Genomic DNA, 16,857 nt, shown 5'->3' with positions numbered 1-16,857 from the left:
CTATCCCTCCTATGGACTTTAGTAGAACCATACTGATTCTCAGCTGCTGAGAGATCTGGCTTCAGCAGACTTCAGTCAAATAGCCTTCATTCACACCACCTGGGGGCCTGCCCAATTTGCAACAGACCAGTTGTACAATATGCATGTGTTTTACCATAGACACAGGAAGTGATGTGTGTCTCACAGACAGATGACATTGATCAGTCAGTGCCTCCCACATTTTTATATCATGGTTTCAGAACACTCCCATAAAGATAATCTTCAGACCCATATACCCCCTCATACAGAGTACAGCAAGGGTCTTTAAAAGCAAGATCTACCATGGATCTTTGCAGTCACAGTCAGGATACCACTGTAAATGCTTTGTCCTGCAAGTACCTGCCTTAAAACTATAGTATTTAATTTTGGGTTACAGCCTCTTCTCCTGGAGTTGGTACTGACCATCTCCCACATTAGTAGTCTCCTAACCCACAGAAGTCTGTTAACTTCTAGGAAAATCTTCACTCGTTTTCCTCTTGGCTCGGGAAAGAATCAGCCTCTCATTTGAAAACTACTCTTCTAGTAAATAATACAAAGCTCTTTTGTTCTTCTTCCAGGACAACTTATCTCTTCCACCTCATTAATCAGCTTCTGGAAAACTGAGCCTACCCCTCCCTACAGCAGTTTAGTTTTGACAACAGCTTGACATTGTTCTGTCCTTAAGTGTCCCCTGGTTGCTGCCTTTCTCACTCTGCTGAAAGACTTTGCACTCCACATTTTCAATTGTTTCAGCAGTTACAAAGCATTATTCTTTGTAATTAGAACATGGCAACAAAGGTTACAAATAAGCCTCCTTATTCTAGTCATTGAATACTAAGTAAAGGATATTTGCAGTGAAAGCATTATTTGAGAGCAAAGGAAACAAACGAGCATATCAACTAAGCACTGGTCTATTTGCCTGCTAACCTTCTGAATCTTGGTCTTACAGACCTTAGAGAACACATTCTTGAGAATTCCAGACCCTAGGGGAAAGAGGGAATAAGGGAAAGGTAGGAAAGGAACATCTTCCGTCAAGGGCCTGAAACCATAGTTCAGAATAAAACCACCAATTTTGGAAGTTATTCACTAAAACTTACACCAGTGGGTGTCACACCACTATCCAAACTAGCCAGCTGTAACAAGGCCTTTACCATCCCATACCACGTTAACTTCAATAAGCAGCTCCCACGCCTTGCCTCAGCACAGCCACCAACCTCCCACAAGGCTTCAACAGTTCATTTACTGTTTGTGCTGTTTCTCCATAGTCTTCAGGTCAGTCTACCCTGCTTCTTACCTCAGCTGCATCCTTCTCCTTGGCTCTCCTACATACAGTGCACTCTCTTTCCTCCCTCTGCTTCTTCCAGATCTCTCTTCATTGGCTGCTCCTCTTCCATACCCCTTAGAGCTATTTAACTACTTAGCAGGAACCAGCCACAGCTGCACTTTATCCACATCAGCCAACCCACCGCCCCTGAAGCAAGCCCACAGCTGTATATTATCAATGTTAATTAACCTGCCTTCATTCTGCTATAATTTCTCTACAAGTGGGTATTAAAGAAAAATGGTATAATGTGTTAGAGCTGGCAACATGGAGAACTTGGTAGGATACAGTATTTTACAAAAACTGTTAGCAGTGGTGACATGAGAAAAAGTAACAGAACTCCTACTCTTGGAGCAAGGATGTAGGGATTCTGTGGGTGTGTTAGCTATGCCACAAATTTGGCAAAAAGAGTTTCAATGATTGAAATGCTTGAATCACTGGGTACTTAAATTTATCAACAGTGGTTTACTACAGCAATGTGGGCTCCATCAATGCACTGTAGGAGCACAGTTGAGAAAACATCAGACAATCAGTGTCTAGAGAGACTAGGGTTTTTCTGATACAAGAGAGATATGGGGCCTACTAGAGAGATTCCAGAAAAAGGCCACTAAGATGAGTAGGGACTGGACCATCTGCCCTGTGAGGAAAGACTGAAAAAAGCTGGGACTGTATAGCTTAAAGTAGGAAGGGAAGATCTCATCAATGTGTGCGAATACCTAAAGGCAGGGTGCAAAGAAGACAAAGCCCAAAATCTAGTAAAAGTTATCTTCTCTCCCTATACACCCTAACACACATCCTTAAACTTTCACAATTAAAACATTACATCTAGTCATACAAAACCACCACCTCTGCTATTCCTCTGTTGAACAACTATGACATTTCTGCATAGCTACAATCACAACCTTCTACATGCAGAGTTACTGATCAGTAGGATCTGGGATTTCTCTGGATCAAAGGTGCACTATAAATGTATTATTGTTACTGGACAAGTTTTCTTTCTCTCTTGGTCTGTAGCATTTTGTTGAAATTAAGTGTGAGAAGGGTGAGGTATCATGCCTCCATCACTTACACATGCCTTGTCTCCACCCCTGAAAAATTTACAAAATAGTAACACAGTTCTTAAAATCTGCATCTTATTTCAAGACACTCACTGCAAAAAGATAGCATTAAGAATACACAGAGCAGGACAACTGAAACAATTGAAGAAAGCAACTCCTGGTCAAACTGAACTACAAATTGTCCTCTGAAGCCAAGAGTTAAGCTCTATCTGCCTCATCCTTTATTAGCAAAATATTTCCAAATGTATTCTACCCTCACATGGTTATTTACCCTCACATGGTTAGCGCAAGGCTACCAGCAAATAAAAATCAGTTCTGCTGCCTGAAGAAGGAGTTGGGTCCATGGCTCTCATGCCACTGGAACAGGGAGACAGAAGGATGGGAAAGCAGGCAGAGAAAGTGAAAGGATCCCTGGAGAAAATTTAAGCTTTCCTCATTTATCTCCACCCAGAGAAGCAGGGAGAAAATAGGGAAGGTATGCAGAAAACATATGGGACTGCTGCTATGGAGCCCAGCAGGCAGCTCTGTGGCCCTTAGAAGACTGCTCCTCTCACGGCCTGATTACAGAGCCCGTAAGGATCCCTGCAGCTAAATCCCAGGCCACACAGCGTCCTTCCCTCTTCTGTCTTGGAGGAAGCTCGATGCAGTCAAACTATATGATTTGCTCAACAACACTCGTTTTTTGAGTCCAGGGCAAATTTGGCAACCACTAACGTTTCCTTTCCTAAGCCTCTCAAAGGACAGCCACCTTAAAGCATCCCAAGGAGCAGACCGCACTTTGTGAGCGGTCCCTGCCAGGAGCCCCTCTGCGCTCCGGCCTGTGGGCACTCGCGCCACCGCCCCAGCCCCGCAGGGCGGCCGCCAGCCCACGCCGGGCCGGGCCGTGCGCTGCCAGGCAAACGCGCGCTCAGGAGGCAGCTGACCGGCCCGCGGGGAAGGCCGGCGGCTCGGGGACAGCCGGGCCCGACAGCCGGACCCGGCTCCCGCGGCACCGGCACCCGCCCGGCCAGGCGCGGCCGGGAGCCCGCGCGAAGCTCCCGCAGCACGTCACCGCCCCGCCCCGCGCGCGCACCCGCACCCGTCACAGACGTGCAGGAAGTGACGCATCCGCGTTCGGCTCGTGTGCCCGGCGAGCGGCGGAGCGGCGCCGCGCATGCGTGCTGGCGGCAAGGCGTGCTGGCTGCCGCCGGCCAGGTGAGTCCGCCGTGCCGCTCCCGCCACTCCGCCGCCGCGGGGGCCCTCAGCGGCCCCTCCCTCCTGCCCGCCCGCGGCTGCGGCCCGGCCCGGCCCGGCGCCCCCGCATTTCCATCCCGCCCGGGCCCTCTCGCCAGCCGCCGGGGTGGCCCTCGGCCTGCGGGCTCGGCTCGGCCTGGCCTGGCCTGGCCTGGCCTTGCCGGCAGAGAGGGATGGCGAAGCACGAGAAGTGGGGGTCCGGTGTAGGGGGTGGGTGGGTCCGGGGTCCCTCAGAGGGGAACTGGGCGGTGCGCGGGGTTGTCAGCGGTTCCTGATGCGTAGGTGTGGGGCCGGAACCCGCGGGAGCGTTGGGAGCCGGTGGAAGGAAACCGTGAGCTGGGACTGGGGTCCACGGGCTTCCGTGCTAGGAGAGGCAGCCGATGAAGCCCACCTGCCGTATTGGTGTCTTCCAGCCACTTAATAACACTTGTTTCTCCCCGAAGTTTGCAAAAAACGCATCCTTTCAGCAAATGGACTCACCCTGAAGGCTCCAAACCATACCAGCTCCGGGCTTGCCTCGGTAAGTCAGTCCAGTGCTAATTTCCTAACAACTAAGATGCTTTACACTCTACTTCAAAGCTGAATTGTCAAATTAAAGACTACAGCCCCTTATCTGATGGGTACTTTAACTGGCAAGTCTTACTCATTTTCAAAAATCTGTATTTTTTGCTTTTGGATACCTTAGGTCACGTTTTTCTTGTGTCATACTTTGCTGGAAGATGACCATTTACACAAAAGAGTGAGTTCACTCTGGCAAGGAGAGTAATTTTTACTGGTCGTTTTACTTGTCTTGATGTCAGCATCTTCCAGGACTATTCCATATAGTTGTCTTTAAGAAGTTGTGGCCTTTTTTTCCTTTTGATTGCAGATAAGACTGTGGGGGGAGGACCCACGGAGTAGACTACTGGATGTTTTGCAACAAGAATTTCTGATGAAGAAACATGCTTATTGTTTTGGTTACTTCTATTTGGGCAGTCTTCTTGAGGAACTTTCTGTGTGCGAACGCGCTTATGACGATGTGATTCTTTGTTGCCTTTAGCAGAGGATGCCAATGGACAACAACCACCTGTCAGACAGTATCCAAGAGCAAGACCCTGTTACTACTTCAAGGAATAATTGTCTGCACAATGCTGAGGAATTGGGAATTGTGCAAGAAAATGGCATTTCTAAGAGTGAACTGAGTAATAGTATCAGAGTTCCCAACTCTGTCAGCCAGTCATCCACATCCATGGCTGTTCCTCTGGAGGTGCCCAGCAGAGGACAACCCCTTTTACAGATCAACAGACAACAGATTCAGTCCGTCTCATATAAGGCACAGGCAGCTGAGCTCAGAGGTTTAGGAGTTGATGTCTATGACCAGGATGTATTAGAGCAAGGAGTTCTTCAGCAAGTAGATGATGCAATTAACAAAGCTAATAATGCAACAAAAATAGCTGATGCAGAGAAAGAATATCAATCAGTGCTGGATGACTTCAGGTAATTTGTGTTCTTTCTTTCTTACTGTTGCTTTCTGATACTGACTCTAATGAGGCTCAGTGTCTCATGTTTTTAAAAGCTGGAAGACAAAAAGATGTTTTGAAAGCACTACATCATGTGCCCTTCTGAGTTACCTACCTTTTAAAAAAGGAGAAAATATTTTCCACATCAGAGCAATGGTTCATTGCTCTTATTTGACTAATTCAGTCATGCATCAAGGCAGTAGAGGACAGCAAATCTTTCTTTTTTTTTTTTTTGTTTGTTTGTCTCCTGCCTTACCAAGATGTCTGTCCTTTCTGGGCGGTGAGGAACTGCATCTTACTCTGTATGCTTTGTGGGGTTATCTGCTTCAAGTTATGTGCTTTCTCTAACTTGGGATGACTCCATATCCTGAGTGTACTACAACCAAAGCAACTTCATCATAAGTGCTTGTATGAATTACTTAATGACATCTTGATTAATTTACATTAATAGGGTATATTGATAACAGAAGACTTTGAGGGGTAGGAGCCACAAATCTTTTGAGTTTTGATCTTAATCTCTCTGTTTCTAGTCTCATTGTAGAGTTAATGGGTGAACTACTGCAGGTAAATAACTCTACCTGTGCATCTTTCACTGTATTGCATTAATGTTGGGGTTTTAGTGCTCAGGAGTGCTGTAGGCCTCCACTACCTATGTGAACTCTGGCATAGCTCTCTTGTTATGCATATGCTTAATTTTATGCACTTCATTAACTTTCCAGTTTGGGTGTGGAGATGTGAAACTAAGTCAGTTTGAAAAACTAGAACCTGATTTCAGATGTTATGTAGCAGAAGGATGTAATGAGCAAGATGGTCATTGAGAGGAAGAATGGAGTAGCGTAACCATTGCAATTAGACTATGTGGCTATTGAAAAAGTGGTGCATGGCACTGTCAGTCAGTTGTTAATTTCCGTTTTTTTCTTTAGTAAGTGCCCTCTGTGATTTTTCTTACCCCTCTCTTTTCACCTTCTACCTCTTAAAATGAGATTTGCATGAGGGGATGCAAATGGTTCATACAAACTTGTAGAACCTTGTCTGTATAAGATGTAATGTGCAAGGCTGAAAGTTGCTTTTGGAGAAGATTAGAAGAAATACAGCTGGCTTGTTGAGCAGAGGGACTAACAAAAGTAAAGATGTATGACTAGAATGTGACAGATTTAGTTGAAGTCCTGTAACACAGTGAATGCATGACTAGAGGTAAAATCAGGCAAGGAGTGGTTTTTGAGTAGTTGGCAGAGATCATGGTAGAAGCTGCATGATTCTATAATATACACACAAATTTAAGCAGAAGGAGAATAAAAATGGTCAAAGTTAAATCCTGTTTAAATCCCACAGTTCTGTTAAATAAGTTTGAAAAACCAGAAAAACTGTGGAAGATGGCAGTAGTGCTGTGTCAAAAGACCCTAGGGCCAAGGAAGCAAGAGCCAAAAGGTGTGAGACATATAAGAGAGGGTATATTTGGAAGCAACAAGGCAGAAGACTGAGAAGGGGGGATGGGATGGTTCAAAAGCATTGAAAGAGAATGGAGAAGTGAAGATGGCAGTGGTAGCTGGGGAGCTGATAGAATCCATCTCCTAGAACAGTGGTAGGATCCAGATTAGAGCTGGATAGAAATGTGGCCCAGCAATTTCCTCCTTAAAAATTGAGGAGATTTATGTAGTGCTTTTCTTTGCATAGAAGGGGAATAATGGCCCCTTTGCAAGTGTTGTACAGAGTTTTCTTTGACATTTTTCATAATGCTTTGAGATGCTAATTTGTATGTCCTTATGAAGTATTCTGTTTGAATTAACAAACCTAGATTTATTGCTTCTGATGGTAGGGCAGTATCTCCTTCCCTGCAAACAAATTCAACAACAGAAATAGATGATAGTATGTTATACTATGTGGTTCATCCTGAATTTCATGTTGTATATGGAAATATGAAAAATGGTAGGGCATGAGTAAGGGAAGTTTAACGTTGTTGTACTGTTAATTCTTTGAACTAGTCTGTCTTCCTGAAACTATTTGTATCTCGTAATCTATTTTTTGTGTAAAAAAGATGTTGTCAAGTGAAAGAATCAGGCTTCCTTATATAATATCATTAAACTGTTGAAGCCATTTTAGAAAATGAAAACATGGGATTTCCAGTTCAGATTTTTGTTTTGCATTTTGCTTACCTTTGAGTAATACAAGTAACCACTATCACTTGCTTATAGTCATCATTAGACGTGTAACTTCTAGGCACTAAATTTTGAAGTGGTTTGTTCAGTTTCCTTGCCTTTGAAATCAGCGTGTTAGCAAAATTTTGTTAAAGTGTTTAGTACTTCTGATGTTGTTTAAATACAAGATGACTATTTAGAAACTTACCTTTAGACCTTTTTAAGCCTTACCTTACATCTCCTAGAATTTCTAAACTGTCTGCATGGAGAATGTGTTGTGTTTCTTTCTAGTTGACTAGTGCATTGCAATCTTGTTTTTTCAGATCATGTACAACATCTCTGAAACAAATAGATAAAATTATTGAGCAACTTTCACCTCAAGCTGCCAACAGCAAAGATATAAACAGAAAACTAGATTCGGTGAAACGGCAAAAATATAACAAGGTGATTAGATTACATTAATTTCCTGCTGACAATACTTAGATTTGCCTTAGCTTAAGGTTTGGATTATGTGATGCGATTTTTGCTTAATTATACAGTTCAGACTCAGTCTACAATTGCTGTTCCCTTGCCTTTTAAATGGTTTCATTTTCTACCAAAAAATGTAAATAACTAATTTAAAGATGTGAAACAGAGCTGAATTTCTTTTATATTTTTTTTTTTTCATTCTAAGTTTCAGAACAAGCTGTTGAAGTGAAGTTCCAGGACCTGACGGGAAGACTGATTTGCATTAACTTAATTAAATCCCTCCCAGTAGTATTTGGAGTATTAGCAGAGCATTGTTAGGGTGTGATTCAATAGCTGACCTAAATTCAGCTCTCCCGGTCTTCATTCCCTACCTTCCTTTCCTTAACCCTCTTTCATTGTCTGTATCCTTCTTGTACCAGTACACATCATTCCTTTCTGTGAGCCATTTTAATTCACAAATTTGGCAGAAACTGTTCCAACTTTTTTCTGCCAGAGTAATAAATTGAAGGACCTTGGAGAGCAACCTAGCAGGTGTGTCAGGGTAGTAATCTAAGCCAGGGGTCCTCAAACTTTTTAAACAGGGGGCCAGCGCATGGATGAAGTGGCAGGCAGTCATCTGCGGCTGCTTGGTTTCCCCCCCCAACCTGCGGCAGGGGGGGTCTGTAAATATGAGAGGCCATAGTTTGAGGACCCCTGATCTAAGCAGTGGACCTATACAGCTGTGAATAGGAAGAAGATTATTTAAGAAAAGAGAAACTTCTCCTGGTAGGAATACAGCACTTTGATCAGCTCACCGCCTGATGGAAATTCACCCTAGTATTTTCTTTAATGATAAACCTGACTGAAAAACTTACTGTTCTTTGCCCTCAGACACTCCACAGTCTCAGGCCATTTGCCACTGACTCGTGCAGTTGTTTGTTTTTTAACCTTGATAATTTCAGCAACTTGGATAACATTGTGCACGCAGTTTGGCCAGTTAAAGAGACCAAGGGAGACAGTGTTGAATAGTGTCATAGTAATGAATAAGACTAAGAATGAGTAGCTGGAAGTAGTGGGAAGAAATTCATTAAACCAGATTTAATCACTAAAGAGTGATTGGATGCTGTATTTTGCTCGTTCTCATATTACTTAATTTACGAAGGTGTTAGTTGCCGGGGAAGTTCAAACATTGTTGGAATTCATTGTTAGCCATTTCCAACAGTCCTTGAAGTGTAAGAATAAATCCCTGTATGAAACCTATAATCTGTAAAAGTGGTCCTAATAACTTCAAGAGTGTTTTGGAGGCAGGCAGTATATTTAAAGCTGGTCTGGAGCTACTTACTGCAAGAAGTGCCTTTTAGTACTCTTCCTTTTGTAGTATTTTTAAAAAATGGTTAAAGGCTGAATTCTTCCATTATTGAGACAAATGGGAAATTAATGACTGGTACAAGACAGCTATTTCCTTAGAGCTATCATACAGGGAGTGTTTTATGATGTAAAGTGCTCTGGTAGCAAGGATAATAGTGCATACACAGGAGATATCATATTGTACCATACATTATTATACTTAACCTTTATGGTTTGAAAAGTGCTACGTGAAGACATGGGCAGGGTAGTGAACTATTCTTCACCAAAAAGAAAAAAAAATTTGCTCATTTTGCCGTAAAGTTGATTTTTACTGAAGTGTGTGCCTCTCTAGTTAAGGAGTTACAAATGTAGAAAGTTACGTTGCTGATGTCTTTGTTTTACTGGTTGGAATTTCTTTTTTCATAAATGGAAGTTATCAACACCAAGAAATCACAATGTCACTACTAAATATAGAGTTGAGGGTAGTGCACCAGATAAAAGGTGCAACAGATCAGCTAGCTATGAATTATTTTCATAGCAGTAATGAATGGTACTTGTTATAGCATCTGTATTGCTGATTTTTTCACTTACTTTTTACTCACGTCACTTTTTAGTTTTTGCTGATAAATTAGCTGTGACTGTTCCTGAATTAACTGTGTACAAACATATATTGGGATGAAAGACTGATTTACAATTTCAGTTTCTAACAAAATATTCTAGAAGTTCTGGGATGATAGATCTTACTAAATCTTATAGATAGTTTTAGTGGCTTATTAACCGTTGCCCAGTCTTGCAAATCATGAACAAATCTTTCGGTGTTCTCTATGCATCTCACTAATCTGCTTGATGGGCTTCCTTCACTAGGATCAACACATTCATAAAATGACCTCAAAAGATGTACATAAAAATGGGTAACGTGCATGTGAAATTTGTGTGTATAAACAATCGGATCTTACTGTATGTGTATCATAAAATGATTTTACACACAAAATTGTGTGTGTGGGCTGTAGTCCTACAGATGTTGTGATGACACCTCTTTGCTTTTTTGTTTCAAATGCAATACTGTGAACATTTGAGTAAGAAATTCTGCTGGGAAATACTGCAAATGTAGTGATTTAAGTCCTGTTTAAAAGGATAACATGTTTATGAACCAGATGAAAAAATAAAATTTGTGTCTGCTTGTTATTCAAGGAGCAACAGCTAAAGAAGATCCAAGCAAAACAAAAGCGTCTCCAAGCAATTCTTGGTGGGACAGAGATTCTTGATAAAGTAAATGAGATTGAATTTAAGGAAGATGAAGGTATGGAAGAAGGCTGGGAATTCTGTTCTACTTTGATGTAATGCCTTTGTTTTTTTGAAGCTAGTTTGCAAGGTCTTTGCCAATAAGGAAATAAATGTCAGTGGTTTGCATTCAAAGAGGGAGTTAGGAACACTTATTCTCTGCACCTGCAGAATTGCAAACCTTCGCATATTCATGTGGGAAGTTTTAAAAAATGAATGTTAATTCATATTCAGCTCAGTAGGGATGACTGAGGCACATTAGAGTATTGGGCTTAATAAATGGGAAACCCTAACATTTTTTTGCAGCTAATTTGATAAAGATGACTAACATCATGATTGAATTACATTTTGTGTGCTGGATGCTATCAATCAGCATTAACAAAATTGTTTTTTCTTACTGTTGGGAAGTATCACTAGAAATGGAAGGGGGAAGTGCTTCTCTTTTTAAGGCTGCACTATGATAAAAAAAAAAAAAGGGGGAGGGGGGGAGGTTTCTTCCAAAGCAGGGTATTTGTTCTCTCAGCATTTCACTAGGTGTTCTTTCTCATTGCTGTCTGCAAACTGAGCTTGGATTTTTCTAACTCCAGCTTAGCTGTGTCTTGACCACAATCACTAATCTGCAGTATTCTGCAAGGCAAGTTTGCACCCTGTTGACATCTGCAGATCACCTTTAGATTGTATTATTGTTTGCAGAGGTATAAAATCTGTGCTATTTATCCATTACACATGTGGCTGGAGTGAATTCCAGATCTGACAGAGCTCATGCTTCTTTCCTGATTCAATAAAACTGAGGTAAAAACCTCAGGAAACTTTTCTTAGTAGAAAAGTATCTTTAATCCTTTTTCTTTGAATGAGTTCATGCAGTAAAACTCAGGCACCCAGTGTGATGAAATATAAATAGAAGTGAATGGAGCCCAAGACCGAAGAAATGGAGTTGAGCAGTTCAAGTAGTTTGAGAAACTGAGTGTGTGGAGAGGGAGGAGTGTCATGCCTGATGCATCATTGTTACTTGTTAAACATGTTTTGGTGATAAATACAGTGCTTCAAATAGGGCTACATACAGTAGCATGCCATGCTGGCAATTCTGGTACAACTGTTTTGGAATTTTGGAGCCTAATAATAGATTTCACTCTGGAATTCCACTTCAGCTTCCTGAATTCAAGAGCTTTTCTCCCTCTTTGGTTTCAAACCAATTATAGTTTGTGTTAATATGTATAGTAATGTATAGTAATTGTGTATGCAGTTTAACTGAAGTGCTCTTTTATGGCAACATGCTGTGCAGCTAATATGACTTTTAAAGTCATAATCCTAATATTAGTATTGTAGAGTAGGAAGATGAGTTTTGTTTTCTTCTTTTTTTAAAGCATGTGGGAAGAAAGCCTTTTACGTGTTTTGTTAGATTTGTATCTGTCCTGATTTGGTAATTGAAATGTCAAATTTCAAGCTTATGGGTAGAACTGAGAAATCAATAATAAGATAGAGACAGACAATGTTGCTGCATATGGAAACACCGTGGTGTTTTGCACTGAACGTGGTAATGTTGCATTGACAGCGTAGGGAGCACATTAGAGTTCATGTGCCATGGGGAGCTGTAACTTTATGGTAGTTCTTGCTGCCATGTGTTGTTTCAGAAGTATTTGTGTTGTGATTGTAGGTGTAACATTTACTATATGAAGTCTGAGAAGTAGTTTGAAGCAAGTTACAGTCTGACCTTTTTGGCCTTCTGTTTTGTTGTGGTTTGCCTTTTTTAAACTTCAGGTATTATGTGTGATGATAATTTGGACTTTTAAGGTGTATATAAAAACTAAGCTGAACACATATAATGCTTGGGGGTGGGGAGGGAAACACAAAACACCCTTGTTCATGTGTTTGTGTTATCCAGAAGATGTTAAAGGCATGCTGGATGTTCTATTTTTTTATTGTAGAACCTGGTCCATCATGTCTGGGCAGTATGCTTATGCCTGCTCAGGAAACAGAGTGGGAAGAGCTTATTCGTACTGGCCAGATGACTCCATTTGGAACTAAAATACCTCAGAAGCCAGAGGGGAAGACACGACGGTTAATGCTAAATGAAGCATCTGATTTTGAGAAGTACTTAGCAGACCAGGCTAAGTTGTCATCTGAAAGAAAGAAGTTAGCCCTTCACAAAGGAGCAAAGAAGAAGGCACAAGCCAAAAATATTCAGTGTGTAGCTCCCACATCTACTACAAAGGAAAAAAGGGCTAAAGCCCTGTCAAAAACAGATAAGCGCTTAAAAAAACACATCAGAAAACTTCAGAAGCATGTCCTTCGGATTCAGCCAAAGGCAGAGATTCCAAAAAAAAAGAAGTATCCTGAGGCCAAGAAGTTCAGGCATGAACAGGAGGATGATAGTGGAGAGTCTGATTATGTACCTGACGAGGAGCTGTTTGACCCAGAAGCAGAAGAAGGTGAGGAAGAGCAGGCATCTTCTGCTGAGAATGATTCTGATTATGAACTCAAGAATTTGTCAAGAAAAAGAAAATATTTGGTGAAGAGGGATTTTAAAGAAGCTGAAGATGATGCTGACTTCTTTCCGAGCTCTGAGGAAGAAGAGCATACACTGGGGAAGCGCAAAGTAAAGAGATGGAGAGATGATGGAGATGAAAACTATTACAAACAGAGACTAAGGTTAGTCCTCAGCGTTTTTGTTAGTAACATTAACAAATTATGTTGAACGTGCAAAGGGCAATGTCTGTAACACACTGCTAAGAGCTGAAGTAAGGAAACCAGGACAGTCAGAATGATCATAGCCTTCCAAAAGAAATCAGACATACCTTTTAATTACAAGGACTTTGTTGTTAGATTTTTTTCTGATTGTTATAGGTCCTTCAGTAAGAAGCTATTAGTGTATCTTATGTTTGTTGTTTGCAAAACTGTGAATGTGCCCAAAATCATCGAATATATATAGAGCAACATGTTACTGAGCAGCTTTATACTTAAGTACTGCCTTAAGTCTGTAGATCGTATGCCTGCTGGGGGGGGCGTGGGGCGGGGGAGTCTTCTGTTTGATAGGAAACGTTACAGTGCAGACCGTGCCCTCCCTCTTCACAGGAATGGCACTTTTCCACTGAGAGAGAAATGATGATTCGGGATGGGGTGAGATGCTTTGTTTTCAGCCTTAAATGATTAATTGCTCATCAAGAAGAAAAAATCTGAATAAATTAGTTACATACCATTTTTGTAGAATCTGTTAGTTTATTGAAATCTCAGGCAGTTACATGTAGTCTGTATGGCTAACAGGTTTATATGAAAATCCGTATTAAAAGGATCTTTTGAATTTAAACTTGCAAAAAATGTATACTGGAAAGGACAATGTCTGTATTTGAACATTAGTACATGATATCTCTTACATAATTTATATTAAAAGACATAAGTAATGAAGACAAGACATGCTGCTCTTAGTCAAGTCTAAAAAGAGCTGCTTTGTTAGACAGTGATTTCCCTCTCTCTGTTCTTGATGAAAGTGAGAGTAAAAACATCCTTATCTAAAACACACAGTGACAGCAGTGGTAGTAGTGGTGTTTTCTGTTGTCTTGATGACCTAAGGTTGTAAACTGAGTGAAGTTTCTAAGGAGAGTCTAGTATGTTAGGTGGGGAATTAGAGCTAGGAACACGAGTTAATTTTTAAAATAGCAACTGGAACGTCTTGTGCTAATCTGTGATTTGTGAAATTTGTATAACCTGTGTGTGGACCATCTCTAGCTACAGTCTGCTGTTGAGATGTTTTCTCTAGTGATAGCATTAACTGCTGAGCTCCTAAGACTGAGCAATGCTTCCATTTTCACAACTGCCTGGAAAACATTTTGAAGGGGCAACAAATAATTTGTTATGCTGTTAAATGCTAACTAGACATGCCAGTGAAGTTGAGATACATTTCTCCACATACTCGGAGTCAAAAGATAAAATTTCACTAAAATGGTTGTTTTAATTGTTCTGTAACCACTCGCATGTTGCCTTTTTTCAAAGGGTTGAGCTTTGTGTAATGAACTACAGCTTGATAGCATGCTTACTTTTAATTAATTTTCTTTAGTGAATGTCCTTCAACTAGTTTTATAGTCCTCTAGAAAATCATGGATTCTGACTTGAAAACAGCTGCTCTAGAGGGGAAAGGTGACTATGTATAAGGGCTATCAGTGTTGTGATTGATGTAGTGAAACGTCCTAGCATAGGAACTTGGTTAATACTTGGGAGACTCAAATATTACACTTCTGCAGAAATATAAAATCTTACAGATTTAAATGAAAAGCAGTATCAGAGAAGGGGTCAAGAAGTAGAGGTATAAACACCATCTCTTCCTGTGGTGAGAGCCTGGGTTGCTGTGGAGGAAGAGGTATCTGCTGATAGCAGAGGTACTCACAGTTGTAGAATTAATATTAGGTAACAAAACCTCAGGTAGGAAGAGCTCAACTTCATTTTCACATCCCAGGTTACAAAAGCAGATCAGGAGCAGATACAAGGCAATAGGTCTGCAATCCCAGAATGCTGCTTTTTAAAGTTAAAGCGTAGTTTATTGCTCTTGAATAGAAGATTTTGGCAAGAGGCTAATCTGAACAATGTCCAAAGGGTCAAAAAGAAGTGTTTTTTATTGGATGCATTAACAAAAATTAATTGTACTTAATTGGTAAAATATTTACTGGTTTATTGAATAAAACTGTATTCTTCATATTTAAATTAGACCAATATTAAATCATTTTTAATTCAGTGTTTTCATCAAGAGTAATTTATTTTGATTGAAAGTTTTAATATGACTCACAGTTTAAATTCATTCAAACACGTTTTTTAATAACTTTAAGATTGTGACAATTTATCCTTAGCAAAGTCATATCATAGACTACATTTCTTTTGGTTACTAAAGTTACAATAAAAGCCTAAATGAATTTTAGAAATATCAATAACTGTAATTGCTACCAAAACACTACATCTCTTAAAAATTTCATAGCTACAGTTATTATGGCTGTTAAGCTGCAGCTGTCCACATTGACGTTTTTATGCTGACACCCCCAGGTAATCTTCATTATGGGAACTGCCATGAGAAAATAAAATGTAGTGAATTAAGAAACATATTAAGAATGCTACAGAAATGCTGTCATTTGCTTACATTTATGTGTTGTTTTGTGTCAGTTTTACTTTTGAATGCAAATGAATGGGTGAGATTATAGTATATTTTACCCCTGAGATAGGCAGGGGAAAGTCCTTTAGGATTACTTTAGTCTTCTGAACATCTAGTCTTGTGCTTGTCGCTGAATAACAGTCCTGTACTCTTAAAGATTGAAAATTAGTTTCCTTAACATTAAAAGTTTTCAGAGATGGGACTTGAAGAGATTGGTCTGTGTCAAGGGGAAACTACAATGATGTTGTTAAAGCATGATAATTAGCTAACTGCAGGACTGCAAAGCATCTCTAGAACAAGAGACTCTTTTCAGACCAGGAGCTGGTGTTACGTGCAGTAAACAGGGCAGGCAGGAGAGCACCCGGCTTTTTCCTTTCCTTCTAAAGGCTACTTGCAGTGGTCAGCCTAGTCACTCAAAGCAAGATGTGGTCAGTGGAACATGAAAAAGTAAAAGTTAGCTATACAGAGTTCAGCTCACACTCTCAGTAATTTCAGTTCTTCTCGCTTGTGTGAGGCTTGTCTTTCTCTAGTTGCTGTCACTGGAGCCATGTTGTTGTGCAGATGCACGGGGAAAAATGTTCTGTTCTGCAAAGGTCAACATCTAAGGTGAATCATAGCTTGCAAGAATAGTGAACAATGACAAGGAACATCAGGGTCATGGAGAGTAAGGTAAATAAGTAGAACACTGTCAGGCAGCTAAAAGGTAAGTTTTACGATTCAGTGAAAAGTAGCATATGATAGTTTCCGACTGTCCTTCATACTGGCTATTACCAGCTGAACCCACAGGATTAGGTAATCAGTCTCCAGAATGGTACTGAAGGTCTCAGAGACTTGATCCCCATCACCAGGTATGTTATCAATGGTTTTGTCGTACTCAACAGTGACCATCTTGGTCTAGAAATGTTGGCAGAATCCTAACCTGTTGCCTCATGCTTGCTGGAATGGTCAGGTCATGGTAGAGCCAGTTTCTTTGAAGACTACTGAATAAGAAAAAACGCACCTGTTTTCAGCTTCTTTTGTCTAGGATCACAAAATAAATAACATTGTATATAGATTAAATTCATAGGAAATAAACCTTTCCTTGGTTCTCAACAAGAGAACTGCAGCATAGTTTTCTTGTATTATCCTCAAGACTTTGCAGATGTGGAAACTGCAACTTACAGAGTTGTTTTTTGGTGGTTTTTTTCATATTAACCAAAATTTTCTTTTGCATGTATTAAAATGCAAAGCATAAGTATAACCAAGTAATTTTTGCTGCTTATAATGTAACACAGTACATACATATATTATTGATAATACAGTATCTGTATAAGGTAATCGCTTGGATTCAAAACTCAAAAAGTAGCAGTCTTATTGTCACTATTCCCATAGCAGTTGTCAGTATGTA

General features: G+C 40.5%; 1 protein-coding gene across 2 annotated transcripts in view; it reads left to right on the top strand.

Moving 5' to 3' along the window:
* The first annotated feature begins 3,520 nt into the window (after positions 1-3,520).
* Positions 3,521-16,857, top strand: part of ERCC6 (ERCC excision repair 6, chromatin remodeling factor) — a 51,017-nt gene continuing 37,680 nt past the window's right edge. The window contains exons 1-6 of one of the 2 annotated variants that reach the window (XM_037399704.1): positions 3,521-3,591; positions 4,074-4,150; positions 4,670-5,106; positions 7,588-7,708; positions 10,250-10,358; positions 12,265-12,988. In XM_037399704.1, coding sequence (XP_037255601.1) covers positions 4,676-5,106; positions 7,588-7,708; positions 10,250-10,358; positions 12,265-12,988 — 1,385 coding nt within the window. In that variant the 5' untranslated portion in view covers positions 3,521-3,591; positions 4,074-4,150; positions 4,670-4,675. Of the gene's footprint in view, positions 3,592-4,073; positions 4,151-4,669; positions 5,107-7,587; positions 7,709-10,249; positions 10,359-12,264; positions 12,989-16,857 lie in introns of those variants that run through there. The other variant, XM_037399702.1, reaches the window with a different exon arrangement.

This window comes from Falco rusticolus, chromosome 9 (assembly GCF_015220075.1).
Source record: "Falco rusticolus isolate bFalRus1 chromosome 9, bFalRus1.pri, whole genome shotgun sequence".
NCBI lineage: Eukaryota > Metazoa > Chordata > Aves > Falconiformes > Falconidae > Falco > Falco rusticolus.
This window is presented reverse-complemented; position numbering and strand designations above follow the sequence as displayed.